This window comes from Ambystoma mexicanum, chromosome 6q (genome assembly GCF_040938575.1).
Source record: "Ambystoma mexicanum isolate Mex_15411 chromosome 6q, UKY_AmexF1_1, whole genome shotgun sequence".
NCBI classification, from domain to species: domain Eukaryota; kingdom Metazoa; phylum Chordata; class Amphibia; order Caudata; family Ambystomatidae; genus Ambystoma; species Ambystoma mexicanum.
The window spans coordinates 448,095,526-448,121,952 of record NC_090937.1 but is presented as its reverse complement, the minus strand read 5'-3'; the positions used below and the strand labels follow the sequence as shown (position 1 = coordinate 448,121,952).

Genomic DNA, 26,427 nt, shown 5'->3' with positions numbered 1-26,427 from the left:
TAAGGGGTCTGCCTTGAAAGGTGCAACTGCCTCCCGAAAGTGAGCAGTTCCATACGTTCTTACTTACCTTGAAAGTGTTCTGTCATTTGTAAAAGTGTATGTAAAATTATTATTTACCTTAGATATGAAGTGCCATTCTGAATAAATGTACAAAGTCTTACTTTCCTTAGAAACTATCCCCATTCTAAAGGTTAATTTACTCACCTGTGAATTAGGTTCCCCTCTTCCTAAAAGTAATGATGTTGGTTCCACTGCACTATTCCTCTTAGGATATAAATGTATGGGTATCCCCAATTGGGTCTTGCTTCCCCTAACTTGCTGTTAACCTGTCAATAATTAGTCACCCTTAGGTTGTATTGATCCTTAGATTGATAAGCTTCTTTCAAAAGTGTATAGGATTTACCTGCCTAGAATAGCTGTGTGCCATTCTTGAAACGTGTTCTTTAGGTACAGCTGGCCTTGGTATGCATAGTGCAATCCTCGACTTGTGTACAAAGTTCTTACTGATCTTAAACTATGTTCACTGAGCTAAAAGTAAGTGTAATTGTATATTACAACCCAAGGTCCAACTCCCCTAGAATAACTTATCCTGAATCGGAGTTATAGGTTTTTACTGTTCCTAGAATAAGTGTTTCACTATTCAGAAAAGTATACAGTCCAGTTGGTTTACTATGTGATTTCATTTCTGACCATCACGGTACAAATTCTAGGGTGTATTACCCTGTATTACAGAAAGTAATACAGAAGTAACTATTGGTTTTGACTTCCCTAGAACTACTGTTAGGTGTTTCATATAAGGTTATATGCTTTGGTCTGTGTACCTGCAAGCATAGAGTTGTGTTTTTATAATGTGTTGATATGATCTGAGATAGTACATATCCACCCGCGCGCCCCTCTCCACCCCACCACCCTAAAAAATGTATCTGGGCCTACTTGTATTTAAATAAACCATTTATTTTTACAATATATATTTATTTCTTTGGAACATGTGTATTACAATTTCTTTGTACTGATTGCACAGCCCTCTCTCCCCTCCTAAGATACGCCTGGCTGCTCCGTCTACACTACCATACACTCGGGTGATACAGCCTTGTACTAAGGATGGAGTCTTGTACTGTATCAGCTGAATGGTTTTACTAAGCCCTTAGTTGTACTTCAGGAAACTGTCCCAACGCAATGGAAAACCATAAAAAACCAAGAAAGCAGCTGCTTTTCCAGTGCCTCAGAATCCAACAAATCTCAGAAAAGACATTTCACTGTCCTGGACTGACTGGTACACTTGTGTTAAGACAGTTTTTCTAAAGTCCTACCAAGATTTCATAAACAAATCTGATGCCGTACAAAAACTCATTCTTAGTATAAGGCTGTACCACCTGAGAATGAGTGTAGCATGGACAGAGCACCAATGCATAACTTAGGATGGAGAGAGGGTTGTTGCTTGGTACAAAAACTGCAAAAGCATACATATGGTTTAAAGAAATACTGACAAACTATGTATTGTAAAAATAATGGTTTATTTTGAATACAAGTAGTATGAGATAAATCGGTATCAGGTAATATTATCCCCATATATATGGTCGCCGTAAATAATATCGCCGGGAAAAGGTTGCAGCGATATTATATAGGTGACCATATATATGGAGACAGGGGCAAAAAAAAAATAAGAAAAAAAAATGTGGGAGTTGTGGGGGTGTCCCCCGCATGTTCCATGCAATAATAACGCCACAAAAAATGGCCATTTTTCGGCGATATTTTTGCATGGCGAGATTTATGTGGCAACATTATTACATGGAACCGATAAATCTTGGGGAGGTAAGTACCAACGCATAGGTCAAACACAATTATAAAAACAAAGTTAATAGTTATGGCATACAAACCAAAGTACAACCTTGTTAAGAAGAGCAACTCTCAGTTCAAGGTAAGTCAAACCCAATACCTACATGGCCCCCTTGGCCCACAGGATCTCTTACCTTTACCTCTAACTTTCAGTGTTACGCAGATGACAAACAGCTCTCTTTCAGGCTACCCTCAGCCTTGTCCCCCCTCCTCGCTCATCACCAGAATGTCTATCCGCAATTCAGTCCTGATGTGCTGCTAACGATCTTTGCCTGAATGCCAGTAAAACAGATCATCCTCATTGGGACCCCTGCTCCCGCTTTCCCACTTTCACACTGGCCAGTCTCCCTTGGCCCTGCACCCTTACCTACCAATGAGCCAAAGAATCTTGGGGTCATCTTTGACTCCACTCATTATCTTCTCACATCTCGGACTTCTCCAAAAAGTCCCACTACCAATTGCACCTCCTCAGAGGTATTCTACCTTTTCTCACTTCCCCTCACAGGCTCACCTCATCCAGCACAGAACCGAGAGACTTATCCTTGGCCTGAAGCCCAGGGACCGCAGCTCTCCAGGGCTGAAATCCCCCACAGGCTCCCCGTGGCTGCAAGAATCAAATTCAAGACCCTCTGCATAATCCACAAGGCTTTCTGGGGCAGGGGTGCGCACTATCTACAACGCTCTCTTCCTAAATACTGTCCCTCTCGAATCCTCTGCTCATCCTCCAACTCTCTGCGGGTGAGCCGCTTTCATAACAGATTTGGGTGTAGATTTGTATCCTCTGCAAGTGCCTCCCTCTAGAACAGCTTTCCCGACTCTCTCCATCTTGATGGAGAGCACCTCAATTGCTGGAAGCTCGTTAAGAGCTTCCTCTTCTCTTCCTCCTCCTCCTCTCTCTCTCTCTCTCTCTCTCTCTCTCTCTCTCTCCCTCTCCCCTGCTAGCCTCAGTTCTTTTTTCTCTCCACCCTCCTTCCTTCTCCTCCCTAACCCTATTCAGTTTTGCGGACTGGTTGTCTCGGTCACCTCAGAGCCTTACAGGTCCCAGGCCCACTGCCAATATTTGCACTTGCCTCTGGACCACTGCACTATTTTCAGCTCTTCAGCACTTTCAGCTTACACCCCACAAGTGAGGCAACCTCTCTGCAATTAACCCAGGGCCTATTTGACTGGACGTGTTTGACACCCCAACCCATTCTTCTTCGCACCTCCGTCCGTACGCATGCATAAATGTTCTAGGAATAGAAATGCTAGTCTACCCTGTCACCCCCCACCCAACCCAAAACCCTCTCCCCAAACCCCCCCCCCCCCCCCACTTCGAACACTTCATGCGCTTGTACTAGGAGAAATGCCATCAGGCCTAGTATGCTAACTTTTGGTTTAGATTCATTCGGAAACTTCAAGGCCTAAATCATTACTGTATTTCCTTGGCCCCTTCCCGCCTTGAAGCACTCCATCTGTGCATAATCGCTCTATAAACAAACAATTACAAAGTAGCACATTCAGAATGGCATAAAGCTATTATTTGGGAGTAAAACCTAATTAGTTAGACTTTTAGCATACTATAAGTAATTCAGGGGCAGCATACCCTGTTGGTCCTAACATACAGTGTTATTCAGTTACAGAATCACTTAATTAGACCAACACTGTTACAAGTATATCTTGTAACATATGTAACTTTCTTCTATTATGAATGGATACAGTTCCACCACCAGTATTACTTTTAATAACAGTTCAGAGCTAGTAAAGCAACTCATACTTATCAGAGGCGCCTTAAACTACCCATGGACAAGCAAGAACCTAATAAATCATTTTAGAAGTGCACTAAAACAGTTCAGGGAAAGCATAACCTAATATTACAGTTTATGAAGAGCAACAGCTATTCAAGGTCAGTACAACCTATTGGTATATAAATGTATAACACTATATTGTAGTAATAGCCAGTTTAACCAAGGATACTTTTCCGAAGTTTGGATACAATTCTATAAGTAAGAACTCTAGCAGACTTAAGAAGGCAATCAGCAGTTCAAGGTATATAAAGACCCATATACTTTTCAGAGGGTCTACAAGCAACTCCAAGACAGTTTTAGAAATGGACTAAGCAGATCAGGGAAACCTAAACCCAATAGTACACTTTAAAAAGAACACACATTTCTTTAAGGTAGGTAAACCCTATTGGTAATATTTTACACTCATTCAGTTAAGAATAATGAAATTGTACCAACACTACTACTTTTAAGAATAGTGAAACACTATTTCAAATAAGTAAAACAATGTATATACTTTTTAAAGGAGCAACAAGCAACTTAAAGGTAATTATAAACTTCAGGACACTTTGTGACTTATTCTATTACAGAGATGCAGTTACCACACTAAATTCTTTAGCAGGTAAGTACTTTTCACATGTGTTGTATTTTCAAGACAGAAGCCTTATCCATCAACGTCCTTCCCTATTCTAGAGCATGAGTTTTCTCAGTGGAAGAAGAGGGGCCCTACTGGTCTAGGAGCCAGCTGTAGGCAGGTCAGGCTAGGAAAGTCAGAGTTCCAGAAGATATCGCAAAAAGTGTATTTGTTAGGAACAGTTTTTCTAAAGTCCAACTAAGGGTTTCATAAAACCATATCCGAGGAAGTACAAAATGCCACTCTTGGCATAAGGCTGTACCACCTGAGAACCGTTGGTAGCGCAGGCAGAGTAGCGAGGCTTATCTTAGGAGAGAGAGAGGGCTGTAGCTTGGTACAAAGACATTGTAGCATACATATGGTGCAAAAAACACTGAAACACTATGTATTGTAAAAAATAAATGGTTTATTTAAATGCAAGTAGGCCAAGATAAATCTTGGGTAAATAAGTACTATAACAGATTGTAAACATAATTATGAAAACATAAGCGCACATTTTCAGGTGACTGCTTAATTAGTGACTCACACCCACATGTGTTACAGAGAAATGACAGTTCCATTGTTTGACTAGTAGTGGTTTGCACCAACAATTCGCATAGTAACATTTCGTTATAACGTCACTATTTTAGAAGAGCTCTAGAACAGTTCGGGGAAAGCACAGCCCAGTAGTACAGTTTTAGAAGAACAGCAGCTATTCAATGTCAGTTTAACCTATTGGCACATATCTTTTACACTAGAACTAATCCAGGAATAGACAGTTGGACCAATGATACTTTTCAGAAGCGTATTATACATTTCTGAGGTAAATAAGAACTCTAGCAAACTTTTAACAAAGGCAATCAGCAGTTCAAGGTAAGTAAGGACCTATATACTTGCAGGGAACTACATGCAACTCCAAGACAAGTATTCGCGCCAAGACTGTTTTAGAATTAGCAATTAAGCCGATCAGGGGAAGCAAAACCCAATGGTACACTTTGAGAATGACAATCAGTTACTTAAGATAGGCAAGGAACCTTTTATACATTTCAGAAGGGCATTTGGCATTTCAAAGACAAGTATCAACTCCAAGACTGTTTCAGAATTGCACAAGGCAGATCAGGGAATGCAAAACCCAATAGTATACTAAGATGAACTCACAGTTAAACAAGGTAGATAAGCCCCATTGGTAAGCTTTTACACGAATTCTGTTAATAATAATAAAAGGGTACCAACACAATTAATTTTAAGAAGAGCAGAACACTTATTTTTAAAGGAGAAACTAACTACTTAAAAAGGTAAGTGATAACGTTTGTAACACTTTGTAACGAAATCTCTTCCAAAGATAGAGAGACAGTTACACCAACACATTTACAAGTAAGTACTTTCATATTTATTATTCTTTTCAAGACAGTAGCAATATCTTTTGTAGTGCTTCCCTATTCAAAGCATGAGTGATCTCGGAGGCAGATCAGGGACCCTAGTGGTCTACGAGCCAGCTGTAGGCAGGTCAGGATAAGTTTCAAATGCAGGAAAGTCAGAGTTCCAGAGGATATATTCTTTAACAAGTAAGTATTACCCTTGGAGTTAGTTTAAAGTCTTCAGGGACTTCACAGAAGGCTTCCTATATGCATTCCAGCATTAGGCCTTGGCGAATGGTATGGGCAAGCTCCCAACCACACAAATCACCCACTCAGCCTCACAGGATTCACACAAGGCTTAAGGTAAGTATTACCCAAGGAATACCTTAGGCGAAAAGAAGAGCCTCTGGGTGGATGCCTTCAGGATGCCGCAGCACAGGACCCGGTACCTGGATTCATGGTCTAGAGATGAAAGAAATAGACACTGGATGGGAACTTGCAGCAGTCGCCAGAGGAGGCTTCCAGCAATTGATTCTTGTCAGATTCTCGTGGCTCTGTGGATTTTGCGCCCTTTTACAGGAACCAAATGAAGGACGAATATCGCTGGTCGGATTCTCTTCACTGTCTCGGTCCTGCACTCTGGGGAGGGGATCTCAAGGATTCGAATTGTGTCTCTGGAGGTCCAGCAGGAGTCCACCAAAGTTTCGGATGGATTTGAACTTCGGAAGAACATGCACTCGCACTCACTGGCATTGGCGCTTTGCAGCCCAGGAAAGTCACAGCACGTTGGGGGATGGCTCGTTTTGTAGGTCTTCTTGAGACTAGTGGATCTCACCAGCCTCTGGGTAGGAGACGCTGCATTCGTGACCCCCAGGTCGATTGGAAGGAATGGTTGCCTGAGGCTCCGTGTGTTAGGGAGAATTCTCAGAAATGTGCTAATTCCCTTCTACCTTAGAGACCCCCAGCTCTTTTGCTGGGCTTTAGGACCTTTAATTTCTAACCTGGAGAGAGGGAGACCTTTTTCCCACTCTCTCATGTATTTTTCTGTGATTTGGACTCTGTTTCTTCTGACTTTGGAGTCTGAAAAACTCTGTAGGCATCATCTTTACCTTGTGACAAACAGCACCGGCAGTGTAGAGGCACAGGGAAGCCTCTTATATTTCCCAAAGGTTTAATACCTTTTCTTGGCAAAACTAATGTTTCCAAGAGCGGTGAAGTGAAATTGACTTTGCTTACATTTTGTAACTTTCTAGACCCAGCACACACTATTTTAAAATAGGGCGCTGAAGGGGTTGCTTAGTATCCCCTTTGTCTAGTTTCTCATGTACATTTTTTATGTTACCCTTTCTACAGTGAATGGCTGGTGGTAGTGGTTTACTTTTTACTACCATTGTGGGTCTCTACCATGGGCTGCGCACGCTTTCTTTGCCATTTCTTGTTGAAAAGGCCCTTCTTGAGATTTACTCTGCACGCAAAACCAGGTTTGGTCCCTTTGTTCGTTTTGTCTTTGGCAGGATTCACGAGTGAAGCCCAACTCTGGCTCCAGTATGTCTGGCAGGGGCAGGAAGTGAGAGAGGTGCCTGAAACTCCCTGCGTTAATCCCCTTGGTTACAGGAATGCACCCAAAGGTGATTGGCCAACTCGCTGTCCTTGGAGGACAGCCACCCTGCTGTGTGATTGACAGCTAGTCTGGAGAAATGGAAGAAACCTGCATAAAAGGGCGAGGTTTTTTGGCTGGAAGGCAGAGTCGACCACTGGACAAAGGAATCCAAAGAAGAACTTGAAAGACGCCTGCTGCAATTCCTGGACCGTTGGTTTTCCAAGTGAAGCCCTGCTGCTGTGCTGAAGCTCCAAATTTCTTTCGAATACAGAAGCCCTGCAAGGACTACTTCTCCCCTTGGATTGGTGGGACCAATCAACCCCAAAGTGAACTCGTTTGGACATCCCCAGAAGTCCTCCCTCTTGTCCCCACGACTTAGGCACAGGAACAACAGGATCTGCAGAGCCACACAGGAACAGAAGCTAGCTGGAACCATTTCTTCTAACCAAAGGTACTGTACACCTAAGAGGACTTACCTCGTGTTGTGCAGTCTTACTTGTTCTACCTCTGAATTTGTGTTTTTGCCTTTCCCCAGGAAAGGGTTAATTTACTTTGCATTGTAGGGTTTTAAAAGTACTTAACAATTTATGAATTGTTAACCTTGGTTTCTTCCCATATATAATCCTTTACACGAAACTCAGTATTGCTCTAAATGTACCAGTGAGAAATCAATGTCCACAGTGTCCTAGCTATTTAAGTCACCTGAGGGTGTAGGAAGTGTGTGTGCCATCTCCAATGGGTATCATCTGTTTTAGAAAAACAGTGTGTTTGAAGTATACTTTAAGTGTTACATGTTTTGCTCCCTTCTGAAGACGGCTTATATAACTGACTGTTAAATTAATAATTGTTTAATCAAGAAACCTTGAGTATAAGTGTTTATTTGAATAACTGTCACTGGGAAACTCTCTGTTGCAACACTACTGCTCACATTGACCCCTCTTGAGATAAGCCTGGCTGCTCAGCCACACTACCAACCTGTGTAGTACAGACTTATACCAAAGGTTGGGTTCCCTATTGCCAAGAGATCAAGGTTGCTGTAGTCTTCCCAAGGATACTGCACACAATCATGCCTAACACTGGGTTACACAGAAGGCTCATCTTGCTCTTCGGATTCAGCTCCAGTGTTCGACTTGTCAGCAGCTTCCAGAATTAGAGTATTTATCAGGAACTACAGCACAACATCTGCAAATTCGCTCTTCAATTTACAGAAAGGGGCGCTTTGGCTGTTCAATCAGGATAGAAAGCACCACCCCCCCCCCCCAGTGGCAACTAGTTCCTTTCAAGCAAGGTTAAAGACAAAGAGCTACAGAGTTTTGGACTCCTCCCTTGCTTCTTGCATTCTCAGACACTCTGGAGCTTCTCCAGGGAATACAAAGGATTCCCGCCAAAGACAAAACTTCAACCAAGGTCTTTCCCGCCTAGAAAGGCAGAAGACGACCAAGGAAACAACAAGTGCACGAGAAATGGCGAAAAAAGAAGGAGTCCACCATTCGAGCAGAACAGTGGCCCTCCAGTGCATTACCAAGGCTGATTTGATAGCCTGCAAGTAATATGACTAAAAGTCATAAGGGATACATTACTCACCGTAATCGTATTTCTGATGCTTGTATCTGCTTAGATTCACATGCTGTGCATAGGCCGACATCTAGTGGAAGCTGCGGAGTATTACAGTTTGTTTTTCGAAACTCGAAAATGGGCATCGACACAGGGCGTGCCAGTAATACTATCCCTAGTGTGACGTCCACTGTACCCAAGATCCCTCACGCGTCTAGGATCCTCAGATTGTATTTTTTCTGACATGAGGTAGCATGAGGAGTAGCGCGAGTACAGATAATCCAAGCAGACAGAAAGGTAAGACTACAAGCAACCATGCGCCTTCTCTCAGAGGGGAGGAAGGGTGGGTCGCATCTGAATCTAAGCAGATACAAGCATCAGAAATACGATTACGGTGAGTAATGTATCCCTTCTGAGGCTTGTGGAATCTGCTCAGATCACATGCTGTGCATAGATTAGCGAGCAGTACCTGAAGGAGGTGGGATGTGAGAAGGGTCATGAGCAAATAAGTGTCTTAGAACCGCTTGTCCCACTTGTGTATCTGCCTTGGAATGGGTGTCAATGCAGTAATGCTGAGTAAAAGTGTGAATAGAGCTCCAAGTAGCTGCTTTGCAAATGGTGTCAAGGGGTACATTTGCAATGAAAGCCAGAGTGGCCCGAATGCCTCTAGTAGAGTGGGCTCTTGGCGTGAAAGGCAGAGTTCTTTCAGAGAGTGAGTAACACAGCTGGATACAGTTAATAATCCACTTCGAGATGGCACCTTTAAAGACGCGATCCCCCTCTCTGCCTGTAGCTACGGAGACAAACAGTTGATCTGTTTTCCTTAGCGGTCTGGTTTTATTTACATAGTAGAGGACCGCCCTACGCACATCTAGGGTGTGTAGTTTCACCTCAGCCGAGCTTCGAGGGTCCTGGAAGAAAGCCGGAAGCTCGATGGACTGGTTTACGTGGAAGTTAGATATAAACTTAGGTGAGAACCTAGGGTGTGTGCGTAAAACCAGTTGGTCTTTATGGACAGTGAAGAAGGGATCCTGCACTGACATAGCCTGAATTTCACTGACCCTTCTTATAGAAGTAATAGCTACTAAGAAGGCCGTTTTATAAGTCAGGTGTTTGAGACTGCTTTTATGCATGGGCTCGAAAGGGGTCCCCATGAGCTTAGATAGCACCACATTAAGGTCCCACCCTGGTGGTGGGTTCGAAATAGGAGGGTGAAGTCTCTTTACTCCTTCCATGAAGGCTTTAACTACTGGTACTTTCCACCACAAGACCTTGATATGGGAAGTGGTGTATGCCGACAGGGCTGCCAGGTGTACTTTCAGTGAGTTAAAAACCAATCCTGCATCTAGCAGGTGGTGCATGTGTGTAACAATAGTGGAAGGAGTGCAATCAACTGGGTTGATTTGTCTACTCTGGCACCAGATAACGAATCTCTTCCACTTGTCAAAGTAACAGTGCCTTGTGTTTGGTTTCCTAGATTCCTTTAGGATGTCCATACACCTCTGTGGTAAATAAATTGAGATGTCCAAACTCTATGACCTCAGGAGCCATGCTGCTAGGTTCATTGAGTTGGGTTGTTGATGCACTGTTTGACCTTGGTGCTGGGACAGTAGGTTGTACCAGGCTGGAAGTTTGATGGGCTCGCACACCGCCATCCTGCATAGGTGTGGGAACCACGGTTGTCTTGCCCACATGGGAGCAACTAGGACGAGCGTCATCGACTCTCTGTTCATCTTGTTCACCACCTTCCTGATGAGAGGAGTTGGTGGAAAAGCGTATGCAAACATCCCTGACCAGTTCATCCACAAGGCGTTCCCCTGGGAGTCTGGTTGGGGGAACCTGGATGCAAATCCTGGGCATTGTCTGTTTTCGCTTGTGGCGAATAAGTCTATAGTGGGGAAACCCCACTGAGAGAAGATATCTTCTACGACACCTCTGTGTAGAACCCATTTGTGTTCCTCTGGGAGGGAGTCTCTGCTCAGAGCATCCGCTAGGGAATTGAGCTCCCCTGGAACATGTGATGACAGGAAGATGTTCCGTCTGAGTGCCCATATCCAGATTTTCTGGGCAAGCTTTGACAGATTTGGCGAACGAGTCCCTCCTTGCTTGTTCAGGTAGAACATGGCTGTTGTGCTGTCCGTCCGGATTTGCACTGACAGGTTTAGTAGGTGGGGCTCGAACGCTTGAAGCGCTCTGAATACTGCCAGAAGCTCTAGCAGGTTGATGTGGTTCTTGGCCACTGAGGGAGACCAGAGACCCTGAGCTGTGTGGTGGAGATGGTGAGCTCCCCACCCCGTCAGACATGCATCGGTAGTGACTACTGCCTGTACTTCGGGATCGTAAAAGGGTTTTCCCTGTGCAAGATTCTCTTGTCCACCAGTGAAGGCTTTGTACTAGTGTTGGCGAAACGACCACTAGATCGTCCCACTGACCACTTGCCTGAGACCACTGTTTCGCCAACCATTCCTGCATGGGACGCATGCGCAGGCGCGCGTGGGGGACCAGATAAATACATGACGCCATCATGCCCAGTAAACGCATTGCTTTACGTACCGTTATTTGGTGACCGGACTGATATTGCGGAATTTGCAGTAGTATATTCCGAATTCTTTCCTCTGAAGGAAAGGTCAACCCCTCTTGAGTATCTAGGATTGCTCCTAGGAACTGTTTGGAGGTGCTTGGCACCAGGCTTGACTTTTTCTCGTTGATTGAGAAGCCTAATTTGTGGAGGAGGTCGATAGTCCTTTGAATGTTTGTCCTGCAAATTACTGGGGTTTCCCCCGTTATGAGCCAGTCGTCCAGATAAGGGTACACCGGGATTGCCTCCCTGCGTATGTGTGCAGCCGCCACCGCCAGTACCTTGGTGAATACCCTTGGTGCCGAAGCTATCCCGAAGGGCAGTACCTTGAATTGGTAGTGCCGACTGTCCACCTTGAAGCGCAAGTACCTTCTGTGCGCTGGGAACATGGAAATATGAAAATAGGCATCTTTCATATCCAAGGTTGCCATGTAATCCCCCTTTTTTAGGAGGGGGATTACCTCTTGTAGCGTAGTCATACGAAACTTTTGGGGCTTGACATACTTGTTGGCAGGCCGTAAGTCCAATACTGGGCGCATTGTCAAATCTTTTTTTGGCACAAGGAAGTAAGTTGAATAAATACCCTTGTTTACCTGGTGTCCCGGGACGAGTTCTATCGCGTCCTTTGCTAGCACTCGTAAGAGGGCTGGAACACCCTTGTCATCGTCCAAAGCTCCTCCAGACTAGGGAGTCTGGCTTCACATGTCCTCTTATATAGAGGGGGTCAGACTGGGCTGCCCTGAAAAGTTTTTCAACTCTGGGATTGACTGCTCTGGTGAGGTTCGGGTTCACCAGGGACGGGTCTATTCTTCGTTGAATAGACTGGAGGATAGGGATGGTCTGGGCAACAGGCCTCCTTTCTCCTACTAACTCCTCGGCGAAGTCCCTCTCCTCCTGGACACCGTGGGTGTCAATATGGAAATGTTCTGCTGTACGTGCGAGAACCTCGTTTAGGAGGGGTTGGTCATCGACAGGGGAGTCGGTAACCGGGGCTTCCTTTTCTACCGGGGAATCTACTCTGTAGGTTTTTGGGTCTTCCACTTCCACTTCTTGGTCCTCATTGTCCCCATAGTAGCCCGTCCCGGTTTGCTCTTCTACCATGCCAAAATCTTGGTCCTCACCAAAGGAAGTCTCTCCTTGATACAGTGAGTATGGTCGTGAGTATGACCTCATCGGTGTCTCAAACCGGGGCTTCTTACTCGGGGGGATAGGATCATTAGAGCCTGAGGGTGTAGCCCCTTGTGGATCATATGAAAGGAAATGGTCTGGATTTTTATCGTAAAAGAAGACATCCTTGACATGACCCTATCTATGTCATCACTGGACCATTTTTTGGAACTGGGAATGACTGTCAGAAAGTTTTGGAGATTTATCTTGAGTAGATTTGCTCTTTGAAATATCAGCAGACCTGGTCTTGTCTGCCTGTTTAGGAGGAGTGGAGTGTTTCACAGGTGTGGAAGAGTGCAGAGGCTGCTTCTTCTGCTGTTTTCCCCCCTCCCCGTGAGTGGAAAAGTGTTTTCCCTGTCCCTTTGTGGCTCCGGAGGTTTGACGCCTGGCGTCGAGGATCGGGGGTAGAGTCCCTGCTCTTCGAACGTGGGGCCGTGCTGATCTTGTCTGCGGGCTCACACTCCTAGAGTGCAGCCTGGGGGTGGAAGTCGTCTTCGTCTTCCGACGATCGAACTTCCGTTAGCCTAGGAAGCGAGGCACTCTTGGCAAGAGTGGATGATTGCCTGGAGTCATGCGGCGATCTCTATCTCGAACGCCCAGAGGACACCGATTCAGACCGTTCTGTTTGTGCCTCTTTCCGAGCACTCGACGTCGTCGAGTCTCGGTTGGACTTCGTGTGTTTAGTGTGGGTGGTGTGTCAAGCGCCTGTGTCGCCGGGGGTCTTCCCCATAGCCGCCCTGTCGGACGACCTTCCGATGTCGCGGACCTGCGCTCGGCTGTCTTTCGACGCCGTAATGCCCTCGCCGTCCGAAAGCACGGCGTCGCTGAAGGCACCCTCCGCTGCCATGGCCGCCTGCCTGGTGTGGTGGGCCCAACGCGTCGAACGGTCCTCATGTGTCTTAGGTTTAAACCTACTACACGTTCTGCACTTCGCTTCGGGGTGGTCCCTCGGCAAGCAGAGATTGCACGTGGCGTGCCTGTCGACCCAAGGGTATTTGCGATTGCACTTGGGGCAGAATTGAAAAGGGGTAGCCTCCATACGCACCTTGAGGCAGCGGGCTGTTAAGTGTAGGAAATGTATAAGGTGTACCTATATACCAAGAGTGTAGAGTATGTCCAACCCCCCACTCTCCCTACTTGCAGGGCCGAGGCCAGAGGCCTTCCAAGGCCCGGGCCGAGGCCAGAGGCCTTCCGAGGCCCAAATCCGTCGTGCAGCAGCCGACGGTCGATTTCTTCTCCAGCCGGTGTCGAGTGTCGAAGTTCGACGTTGGGATGGGGAAGGATGTCAATTAATCAATATTCTAGCAAAAGTATGGCTAAGGCCAGGGGACTCCGCAAAATGCTTCCGACCAGTATGGCGGAAAAAAACAATCCGAGGATCCTAGACGCGTGAGGGATCTTGGGTACAGTGGACGTCACACTAGGGATAGTATTACTGGCACGCCCTGTGTCGACGTCCATTTTCGAGTTTCGAAAAACAAACTGTAATACTCCGCAGCTTCCACTAGATGTCGGCCTATGCACAGCATGTGATCTAAACAGATTCCACAAGCCTCAGAAAAGTAGTTACACTGCCACCAGCTATTCAAGTTAACTTGCAATTATAACATAAATGTTACCAGGGAAGTAAGAAAGGGAATACATTGTATCCACCACCCCCAGCACTCCACATAAGGTGGGATCTGCTGGCTCACTAAAATAAATGTAAACGGGATGGGAATACCACTTTACTTCCTGGGAACAGTGGTTCACCCAAGAAATAAGAATTAAAAGGAAGCCACTGCATTTAAAATGCTGTGTGCTGCCATAGCATGTTACAGTCCGTCCACAGTTACAGGAAACTATACTCCAATCACACATTATGGAGAGACAAAAGATTCCCACTCACCTAGAAATAAGGGAAAAATAAATCACAAAGTCCAGCAAAAGCCTGGGGTTGACACAAGAGTTATCACTGAAATGAAACTTTTACCCAACAGTATTACCTTCGGAGTTATTTGAAAGTGTTCAGGGACTTCACAGGCTCCTTATAGGCGTTCCAGCGTTAGCTGGGGCTAACTGTATGGGCAAACTCCCAAACACACAAATCACCCACTCAGCCTCACAGGATCAACGCAAGACTTAAGGTAAGTATTACCCATGCCAACAAAGTACCTCAGCTAAGAAGAAGAGCTTCTGGATGGTCGTCTTCACCATGCAACAGCACAGCACCCAGTCCCCTGAATCTCAGCTGGTGACAAAAGAAACAGACACTGGATGGGAACTTGCAGCAGCAGTCGACAGAAAAGGTTTCCAACAAAAGATTCTTCAAGGCTTCTTGCGGCTATGTGGATTTGGTGCCCTTTTACAGGAACCAGATGAAGGACTCATATCGCAGGTCGGACTCTCTCGGTCCAGCCATCTGGTGAGCAGACTTAAAGGATTTGAATCTTGTCTATGGAGGTTCAGCAGGAGTCCACCAAAGTATCAGCAGGAATCGGACTTCAGAAGACCGTGCACCTCACACTTGCTCAAGGTCCGTGGGTATTGGCGGTTTGCAGGCCAGCAAGGTCGCAGCACATCAAGGGATGGCTCACAATATAGATCTTCTTGAGACTAATGGGTTTCACCAGCCTCTTGGTAGGAGTCATCTTTGGGACGTCCGGGTCGATTAGAAGGAAGGGTTAAAACAGGCTCCAGTTACACAGCAGGCTCTCCAGTCGTTGGAATTTGTTACAGCCGTCTTTTCTTCATCTTCCTCTTCGGATTCAGCACCAGTGGTCGACTTGTCTGCAGCTCCCAGACCCAGAGTCTATCAGTAACCACAGCATAACGTCTGCAAACTCTCCCTGCAGTTTACAGAAAGGGACGGGTGGCTGTCCAATCAGGACAGCCAGCTCCCCAGTAGGAACGGGTTCCTTTCAGGCAAGCTGAAAGACAAAGGGCTGCGGAGTTTTAGGTTTTTCCTTCGATTCCTGCTTTATTTTGTTTGTATTAAATGTTTATTGGTTGAGCTTACTTAACAATAAGTTATTTAACCATTTACATTAAATCACATCCATGCACTCTGCAGCAACAAATGCATTTAAAGAAGCTAAACAAGGCACTGTCTACACCTTCCACAATCCTCACCCTTTTCCATCTTTGTTAGCCAAGATTGTATGCAGTGCCTATAGGGTGCACTACAAAAACCTTGACCTCCTGGCAGTAGTAACCCAACCTGATGTAGAAGTCTATACTACACAGGTTGGTAGTGTTGATGAGTAGCCAGGCTTATCTGAAGAGGGGTCAATGTGAGCTGTAGGGGAGTTACAGAGGTTCACAGCGACAGGTATTCAAGCAAACACTTACACACAAGGTTTCTTGATGAACACTTGTTAATTTATTTACTAGTCAGTTAATATAAGCCTTCTTCAGAAGGGAGCACTATAAAACACCACACAAATATACTTCAAAACTTCACTCTTAGTTCAGAATCGGTAAATACCCATTTGGGATGGCATACAGCAGAGACCTACATCCACAGATGACCTCAATTGTTGGGGTGCTGTTGACATTAATGTATTACTGTTGCCATTCAGAATTAGTTAAGAGCAAGAAAAAAGGAAAAGATTATTAGAGCAAACAAGTTACCACAAATATTTCTTAAGCAGGCAAATACTTTCAGATCCCCCAATAAGAGTCATTCAGTTAAAACAGGCTAAGCCAAAATCAATAGGCAAGAGTCTAGATAGGCTGAAGCACTTCTTTGGAGGCAAGTAGAAAAGTCTTTGCACAATGTTTCAGAAGTCTTTGAAGAAAAAGATCAATGTAGGGCCACAAGCTGTTTAGCCTTTTGAGTAGTAGAAGATGCAAGCAACTCTACAGCAAGAGGTAAGTTCTCTTAGACTTTGTCCAGTACCTCAGTACCTTTAAAATGAAGAAAAGATGCAGCAGATGACTCCTGTTCCTATGCAGCTCTCACCGTTCCTGGGCCTCAGTCGTGGGGACAAGAGGGAGGACGTCGGGGGGAGGGGGGAGTGGTGTAGGAGGGACTCCTGCAATGCACTGGGACGGTCAAAACCCAGAACCGGCAAACTTCACTTTCAGTGGCTTTTCAGCTCCTCGCATCTACCGCAAATAGCAACACCGCGGTTCCCGGCTGATGAGATGGACATTCCTTGCTTCTGGGGTCCCGCAATCTGTTGAGGGGGCACAGGCTCGGTCAGTCCTGATTCCTGGGAGTCCGCAGGAACCTCCTGGAGCTCTTGGCAACGCACACAAACTGGTGTTCCTCTCCCTGGCTCTACGGTTTCCAGCAGCAACTCTGGAAATTCAACCAGCTCCCAGATGGATGTCCAGGTGGCTTACTTTGAGGCTGATTGGTCCCACCAACTCAAGGGGAGAAGTCGTCCTTGCAGGGGCTACTCTGTTGATGCGAACTTGGCAATTCGGCACTGCAGTGGGGCTTCACCGGGCAAACCAACGGTCCCGGAGTTGCAGCAGGCGTCATCTTCAAGTTCTTCCTCGGTTCCTTTGTCCAGTGGTCGACTCTGCCTTCCAAGCCAAAAGCCTTACAGTTCTCTCCCTTTCATTCCAGCCTAGCTGTCACTCACTCAGCAGGGTGGATGTCCTTGCCGGACAGTCAGCCAGCCAATCATGACAGAGTGCATTTGGGTCTCCTTGGAGACTAAGCACATGGAGTTTCAGGCACCTCCCTCACTTCCTGCCTACCCCAGACACCCTGGAGCCAGAGGCGGGCTTCACTTGTGAATCCTGCGAAAGGCAAAACGAACAAAGAGACCAAACCTGGTTTGGCGCACAGAGTAAATCTCAAGAAGGACCTTTCCACAAAGAAATTGCGAAAAAAGAAGACTGGGGCCATTTTGACAAAAATTGCACTCTTGGGTGCTTTACTGCAGCTGCAAACACAGCCCACGGTAAATGCACACCACGGTAGTAATAACGAAACCACTGCCACCAGACATTCAGTGAGGAAAGAGTAACATAAAAATGTTACTTGATGAGCTAGACCAAGGGGATACTATGTAACCCCACCAGCACCCTATTGAAAGATAGTGTGTGCTGGGTCTAGAATAGTTACAAATATAAGTAAAGTCAATTTCACTTTACTGCTCTGGGAAACAGTCGTTTATCCCAGAGAAGGTATTTCAATCTTTGGGAAATCTAAGTGACTTCCCAGTGTCACTGCACTAAAGGTGCTGTGTGACACAATGTAAAAGATGATGCCTACAGAGTTTTTCAGACTCCACAACCAAAAGAAACAGTGTACAAAAATCACATTAAAATACATGAGAGAGTGGGAAAAAGGGTCTCACTCTCTCCAGGTAAAAATAATCAAGTCCTCAAAATCCAGCAAAGTTGCTGGGGGTCTCTTAAGGTAGAGGGAATTGGCACATTTCTGAGATTTCTACCTAACAATCTTCATTTTACAATCCAAAGACTATTATTGAACACCATTTTACAAAACATTCTCAGAATTGGGACACCATTCACAGAGATAATTTCAGTCCACCTCTAACGCGAGGCACACATGCAAGTTCTTCTCGACCAACAAGAGGCTTCAGAGCTCTATGATAGTTTCATCAACATCAAACTCCTTTCAAACAGGCCCTGCCATCAGATATCCTCCTTTGGTGGTTTCATCACTGCTTCTATGAATTGTAAAACTGCCAAACATAGGATTATTCTTTCTCCCATAAATATCCATTCCACGACTGTTGGTCCAGAGTTGACAAACTATACCTCCTGTGAGCTTGTAGAAAATGAGTGCGCAAAACTGTTAGAACAGTGCAAGAGGTTAACAGATGGCATAGAGTTTCGACTTCCCCTGGGGAACCACAATATCTACAGTGCAGAATGTCATTGGATATTTGTTTCCTGGCCAATTGTACCTCTCTAGTAAACAATATATTCAGTCGCACCCTAAGCAACAAGTCCCTATAATATGTAGAGGGGCATTTTAGTAGATTCTGTGGGGACTGATTCAAACCCTTTTTGCCCTTTCCAAACACATCGTAGGGATTCCAGATTTCGTTGGCGGACAGTTTCCACCCAATACTGGTCCTGCATTTTTTTTTTTACTTTCATGGGGTTTGAAATTAACTCCTCCCTTTCCACCTCCCGCTCTACAAGAATTTCCTCGATCCTCTCCCATTATCTTCAGAGGGAAGGGTCAGAATAGGTTTCCATTGACTTGAACATTTCAAAGGGCGTTCCACTTTCCGCCACCCTGCATTATCTATAAAAGTCCATCGATTTCCAAAGAGCAATGGAATCCAAGGACTGTAATCTAAATTCATGCCTAATCGTAGACATGGCCAGTGAACTGGGAAGTTTGAGAATCTTTCTCCAGAACAAACCCTTTAATCGGGCCGGTTTATGGTCATTGTATCTATCGAATTGCTTGCATCGAGATGCATTTGCATCAAATTTTTTCCATCTAAAAAATGTGCATCGAATGCATTTATTTTCTTTTTGGGGGTCCCCCAAAACCCTGTTTTTTACCCTTTAAAATGCACCTGAACAAGAATTAACCCCTTACCCCCAAAAAATATGCATTAGATGGACATTTATTAGATGGAAACATTTCGATGGAATGGCATTAGATGCAATGACCAGATACTATGGGGCCCATACCTTCCAGGACATTCAACAATCCTTCAGAGCCAAGTACGGGCACCACCTTTTGATGGTAAAATGATAGTAAAGGAGAGAGGGAAAATGTACAATATTTACAAAGAATTCTCAAACCCTGTGCCGCAAGCTGTTTTGTCTTGGTGCGCAGCGAAAGGTAATGGGCTCGGTCATCAATATTCTTATTGATGACCACCCCCAAATACACCATAGTATCAACCACTTGCATACTCTCATTTTCTACCCACCAAGCTTGATCTTTCCTATGCCTCCTGTGGGTAGATGCCATGCTCAGGATCTTTGATTTACTAGGGTCTACCTTCATGTTATCTCCCAGAAACTGAGCAAATCTCTTAATTCGCCTTTGCAGACCAACTGGGGTAAGATCCATGAACACTAGGTCATCCGCATAGAGGACCCAGGGAATAGCAGTTCCATTGATTTTAGGTGGAAATGCCCTCACCCCTGCCTGCGAATCTCCCAGGTCAGAGATGTGCAAGATAAACAGTAGCAGGGCTAAAGCGCAGGCCTGCTTCAGGCCCCGGTGAGTCAAGATCTTTTCAGAAAGCACACCCATGGATGCCAGTCTGACTTGCACCGATGTATCGGAATAGAGTGCGTGGATAGACTCGTAGGTCGACTGGGAAATTCCAGTTTTTTTTATTTCACCCACAACTTTGCCCTATTCACACAATCGAAGGCCTGTTCCAAGTCCATAATGGCCATGTGGATACAGGTCCCCGATTAGAGTACTCCTTGTTTTAAGGTTCCCTTACAAATCCCGTTTGGCAGGGATCAAACCTTCCCACCTTCGCAGCCCACTCCATCAGGTCTCGTAGTAGAAATGAGGAAAAGAGTTGCCCCATAAAATCAAGTAGGGCGATCGGCCGGTAGTACAGACGATCAGATCAGCTCGATCACACTTCTTATAAATGGGGACAATTATTGCCTCTCGCCAGGGGTCTGGGACTTGTTTGGTACAAGGAATCTGTAAAAAAAAAACAGCATGACCAGTCAGCACCCCTCCTTCTAATTTTCTTTAAGGAGCTGATTAGAGATACCGGCTGGCCCGGCCGCTTTTGAGGCGCTGAGCCCTTTATCCTACCCTCCAAGTCTTCCCTTTCAATTTCAATCACCCACTTATGAGGGCTCTTGCTCTCTTCCCTTCTCACTGGATCTCCAGGGTCTGAAAACAAACTAGAATAGTGGGCATGCCAACTCGCCTCACTCACTTCGCCCAGCATAAAGTCTGCTCTGAAGGACCCCCCCCCCATTATTCAATCATTCCCAGAGGTCCCGTGTGTTTTAAAAAAAAAAAATTTTTACAGACTACCTTTAGCATCCGCTCAGCCTCGGTCTGCAGTCGTTGGCTTCTAGTGGTAATGAGCCAATTCCTGAACTTCTGCTTAAGAAGGCGGGTCAGTTCTGCTGCTTTTGGAGCCTTTCCAGCTTTAATTTTCCTCAGGGCTGCACGCAGTTCTTTCTTAGCCCTACTGACCATTGGATCAGAAGCATTTTTAGGAAGTTGCCCCACATTTTTGCCTCTCTTTTCTGAGAGGGGGGGAAGTCTTTTAGGATCCAATTATGTTCAAGATCGTTATCCCCTTCCACAGCCACTTAATATTGGCCACAGATTGTTTGGATCTTCAACCCGGATTCATTATTTTCCTGAATTAGATGGTTCCCCGATTTCCAGCAGCAATAGCTACCAAATCGTGATCACTCAGAGTGAAAAGTCCGGAAATAGAGGTCAATAAGAATAGTCTCCACTATTTCCAGACTTTTCACTCTGCCAACGATGTTGCCTGAAACAAAATGATAGTCCAAACAGAATCTATTTTGCCCTCTACCCCATGTGCACGCTACAGGAATGTCCCCCCCAGTATCTGCGCGTTTAGCATATGTAAATCCCTAGCATTAACTTCACGGAACTCTAGAGCCCTTCTCCAGCTAATTTTCTTTACAGGTGGATATTCAAATCCCCACACAGGATCATGGAGGTATTCTCCCATTCAGCCAGGCCCTGGTCTAGCATTCGTGTGACCGATTTGACAAAGTTACCTTACTTGACCAAGTTTACCCTCCAATAGACATTTATTAAAAGAAGGTGTTCCAGCTTACCCCATACCATCCTCGAAGGTTTTAATACTTGAACGTACAGGTTAGGGTTAGGGGTTTCGTGGATGTCCACCTTGAATCCAATGTTTACTTTGATCAGAGTCAGTAGACCCCAAAATGGCCTCCCAATTACCCCCTTTCCGGCCGGATTCAAGAAAGATTCATACCCATCACACTAGGGGGCTGGCCTGAGCCATGTCTCCTATAGGCAAATATATTTGCCCAGGTCCTTCAGGTTGTCTGTAAACAATGATTTAAACCCACTTGTGTTCCCATGAGCAGATTCAAGCGATGGGGCCTTGCTCCTTGGTGACAAGCTATTCCTAACAGATACTGGCCAGTGCACCGGCCAGCCAGGCCCAATTTTCTGTCTTACTCCCTGTGCCAGGTCTCAAAGCAGGAGTGCAGTTGAATTTTAGTTTATGCAACTCAAAGGTTTTCCAGAGATTGGACACTGGGGGATTTGTGCCATACTTGAAAGCTTTGCAGGCTATTGGGCGAAGGACAAGGCCATGGGCCATTAGCCTCTATTCCTTTAGGGTCTCCCATTTGTTTTGCCCAAGCTTTTTCCAATAAAAGTTGTCTTTGGGGGTTCGGAGGCGATGACCGCTCCATCCCTTGGAAGTATCTAATGTCGTATCCTAGTGGCAGCATTATCTCACTCTGCATGAGTATTACGTTTTTAATCTCCATCAATAGTAAATGGAGAACCACTCAATCCATCATTTGCTCTGGGATGAATTCCACCGCTCTAATATCATCTGAGGATACGGAACAGCCCAGGGATGTAGTGAAAAAGTTTCATGACATTACTCCTGTTTAGGATGGGGGATTTACAACCACTCACTATTCATTCCAGGTGGATTTTAAAAACTTCCACTTTCCAGTCTTTACACCCAACCAAGATCTTAACCAGTTTGGGTTGCGAGCTGGGCATCTGACTGGAGATTTCTGCATGGCCCAACAGATCTCGCTTCTGTTCCAAGATAAGGAACGGTTTAGCCCTTGCTGTAGGTTTTATTTTCGTAGGCACATAGCCGACCTGGACCATTCCCCTCGGTCAGCTTCAGTGCGAATAGCCAGTCTTTCAATTGCATCCCATTCTGAATTAGAGAGGTTGTTCCAATCTTCATCCTCTCTATCCTGTTCAAGGATCTCCACCAGGTCACTGAGGCAGGTATCATCAATTGTTTAATTGATCTCCTCTGGGGTAACTTTACTCGTTTCCACAGCCAGGATTGGCTTATCTGTCGACTCCCTTCTTGCTAGGTCGCACAGACAATTTTGCCATATGCCAGAAGTTTCTGCTTCTTTATTGAGATGGTCTTCCACTTTTAGAGCCAATTGTTCAAAAGCACCAAGTTTTACCTGGAGCATAGCCATCAGTGTTCCCTATTCTCGCATTGATTCATGGATTGACTCATAATTTTGTAAACAGCGTCTAAGAGATTGAGAGATAGGCTATAATTAGTCTCTGACGCTCCATCAGATCGACATCCATTCGTTGGTTTGGACCGAGCGTGCTCTGGTTTCACCAGGCCAAGTCGTCCTGACTTCCTGCTGAGGATTCGGTTGAATCGATGACTTAAGATTTTCTAAGGGCATCATGTGGGGTGAAGCCTCGGGAGGGCTGGCCCGGCGGGAATACTAAATCCCCACTACCTGAAGCTTCATCTACCCTGCCCAACTCTCGACTTCTCTTTTGAGGGTCGCTGTGCCAAATTGGCTGAGAATCAGATGTATTCAAGCCCACACCAGACATGTTAGCCTCTAAGGCTGAAAGCCTATCCTGAATAAAGGCCAAGCTATTTCTTTTTTGGGTAGAGATTCTGTCTGTTAACTCCATAAGGCCCTGAGAAAGTTGAGCTGCTATGTCTGAGTTTTTACGGGTATCGAACTGTGGAAAAAAGACAGTGATCTCCACCAGCGGTTCAGTTGACTGGAGCATCACCTCTACCTCATTCCTGTTTAAGTTCTCAGCTACTAATGATGATTTGCTCCCTTGGCTCAATGTCCATAGCTCTGTCCAGGTCCCAATGGCAGCTCTACCCTCCAGCCTTGGATTCACACAATTACTCCCTTCCATTCCATTCCACTCAGCAGCCGTCAACTCTGCTGCTAAATTGACTTTTCCCCGTGGCTGATGGTTTTGCTTGGTTACCTCTAAACCCCCCTTACGGCTAGTCAAGCCAATACGTCCTGCCACAGTAGGGAGAGAAATTTCTCCAGTTGCCGTTTCCATACAGGTATCCCAAGGTTTGGCAGCGTACTTCGTGACCTAGCGAGATTTCACATTTATTTTGGTCAGGCTGCCTTGAATTTAGACTTACACACACGTCTAAGAGTAAAATGTACTTGCACTGCTTTACAACAACTTCTTTGAGGAATAGATACCCTCTATAGGACTTCCGCGACCCACCAGGGAGTCGCCGTAAGACAATTTCCACAATAATGTATCTCAGCCCTAGTAAATAATACCACTGATTTTATAATGGCTTTGATGTAACCTTACAGTCCCTCTTATAAGCGTGGGTATCCCAACAGCGAGATGCTTCCGTGACAGAGGCAAACCCAAGGTAGACACTCGGCTGCTACCAATCTCCCCCCCACGCACACAATAACACAGCCAGATGTGGGTTCTAATGTAGTGAGATCCCGGCCTTTCACTGCAGGCACAGGTCCCATCAGGGTAGTATACTCTCCACCCGGAGGCACAGTCCGCGAGATCAGATCTGGGATCAAAGTAAGGACCCTGCAGTCTCCCACTATCTCCCATTATGTTCCACTGGCAAATTCAGTACCCGATTGTTAATTTCCAACCTGCGGTCCACCCCCGATTCAACAATCTTTATAGGCATAATGGCCAGGCCACGTACGACACCGTAGTTCTTAAGCCCAGGCCGCACTGTACTTAGAAACACTTGATGTTATTTCCTCAAACGCAGTCGGGATTCTTTACTTGCAGTGAACGTTCACTGCAAACTGCTTTTCCCACTTTACGACCACTTTGCAGCCGCTTGGCGGTGTGAGGCTGGTTTTGTGTGAAGGCGGGGGGGTGGAACACGTCTGCTCGCACAGCTTCCCCTAAGGCGTTAAAGGGATAGTCACCTTATTCCTTTCACGCCAATGCTGCAAGCTGTAATCAAAGAAACCAAAAGTAGCACACAGTTCCAAGTGAAAAGCAGAGCGGTCTACTACAAACTGCTTTCCCCACTTTACAACCACTTTGCCTTCACAGACACTTTGGAGCCTGAGCGGGAAACACAAAGGGCTCCCGCTGAAGACAAAACTTCAACCAACATATTTCCTGCCTACGACGGCAGAAGATCTAAATAAAACAAGAAGGATACTAAAAAAAGGCGAAAAAGAAGGAGCACGCCACTCTAGCAGAATGGTGACCATCCTATGCATTAATGAGGCTGATTTGACAGCCTGCAAGTAATAGGACTAAAAAGTCATTAAGGTAAAACCACTGCCACCATTCAAGTTAACTTGCTATTGTGACAGAAATGTTACCAGGTAAGTGAGAGAGGGGATACATTGGACCCCCTGCCCCCCTGCACTCCATGTAAGGTGGGGTATTTTGGCTCACTATATAAAACGTAAAGGGGATGGGACTCCTACTCTACTTCTTGAAAACAGTAGTTCACCCAAGAAATAATAAGAGAAATTAAAAAGGGAAGCCCAAAGGGACCACCCAGCCTAACCCCAAATGTTATAGGGAACTATAAATCTATACACACTATGGAGAGACATAAGAATGTCACCCGTAAAAGGTGTAAAAGAGTAGGTGAGAGGGGAAAAGAATCCCACTCACCTATGGACAAGGGAGAATTAATGAAGTCCAGCAAAACGTTCTGGGGTTGACAAACGTAGGTCAGGAAGATTTATCACATTTATGAAAATCCTACCAAACAATCTGGAAGCAAACAGGACCAGGCAATAACATCTATATTAAATTGAAGAGGCTGACATGCCATTCTGAAAATTCATTTGCCGGATACCCCGACTTGCTGCCCCACCTTTGGAGGAATTTAACATTAAAGGTTTGCAGAAGAAAATGCAGAGGAAAAACCCTGCAATGGGCCAATCTGCAGATCCTTACCAAGAATTATATTGGGCAAACCTTTGTCTAAACTTCAAATAGACTATCCCACAAGATGTTGTTGGGGTAGAACATACCTGTGCACAGCTCACTTGCCAAGTGAACCACCTGTGGCAAAGGCTGAAGAAAGCATTTCCCACTAGCACTGGTATCTGGGGATGGGGCACAGAGGCACAGGGGGCTTAGCCCCCCTTTGTTCGCCTTGTGCCATCCAACTGCTTGCCATTTTGGGATGGGTGATGGGAAGTTCACTAAACAGCACACAGGATTGTGCAGCAGAAGCAGATGGCTGCTAGGACCAATAGGTAGTCTCTGTTTTGCTCATAGCAGGCAAGCAGGTTGCAGATGCCTGCTCCCAGTGGATCAATGGATTCCTGCTCTCCTGGAGAGGAAGAGGCAGTGGTGATACAGAGCGAGAACTTCATTAGTGTATACTGAAAAGCAGAGAGGGTGTTGGGGTTGGAAGTCACCCAGTTGGCTAACAGGACTGAGGGGATAAAGCGGAGCCCATTTCACGCTGCATAATCGCTGGAAAAACTAGGTCAGACTATTGACCCTTGTACACAATAAGCAGCACCATCAATAGCATGACAATAAATGTGATATAGTCAGACGTGTGGAGGGAAAAGTGCACAATGAGGAAAGCAAATACAGAAGCTTAGGGACAACCACTTAATATCTTACCATCCAACAAACAGTCAAAATGGAGGCACTGCAGGTATTCACGCTCCCTCATGAAGCCATTGAGTGGTGTTGCCCAGCCCTCTGCCAGCACCTGCACCCACTGCATATCCACCTGTTGAAAAAAAAGCACCATTTAGTTATTTTGAAAAAATCTAATGTGCTATGTGCAATGATACTCTGTCCTCCGCTTTACTGCAATGCTTAACAATATAGTTAGTTGCAACCCCAATCATTTTCATCCAGATTTGGTTTATTTTCTACTTTGAACAATGAGCCCAACACCAGATTTGATCAATTAACACAACTAGCATCTGTATGCACAGGATGAAACGGCATCATCACTGTATGTCTAAAGTAGCCATCTCTATACACATCCTTGCTAGTCAACATCATATGCTGCTTGATACTAAAAACTCATTTAGCAAACAATAGTCAT

At 45.5% G+C, this 26,427-nt stretch overlaps 1 protein-coding gene across 1 annotated transcript in view; it reads right to left on the bottom strand.

The window, feature by feature from the left end:
• Positions 1–26,427, bottom strand: part of LOC138516098 (bifunctional 3'-phosphoadenosine 5'-phosphosulfate synthase 1) — a 507,726-nt gene that overhangs the window by 235,100 nt on the left and 246,199 nt on the right. The window contains exon 7 of the mRNA XM_069630925.1: positions 25,992–26,103. Coding sequence (XP_069487026.1) covers positions 25,992–26,103 — 112 coding nt within the window. The remainder of the gene's footprint in view (positions 1–25,991; positions 26,104–26,427) is intronic.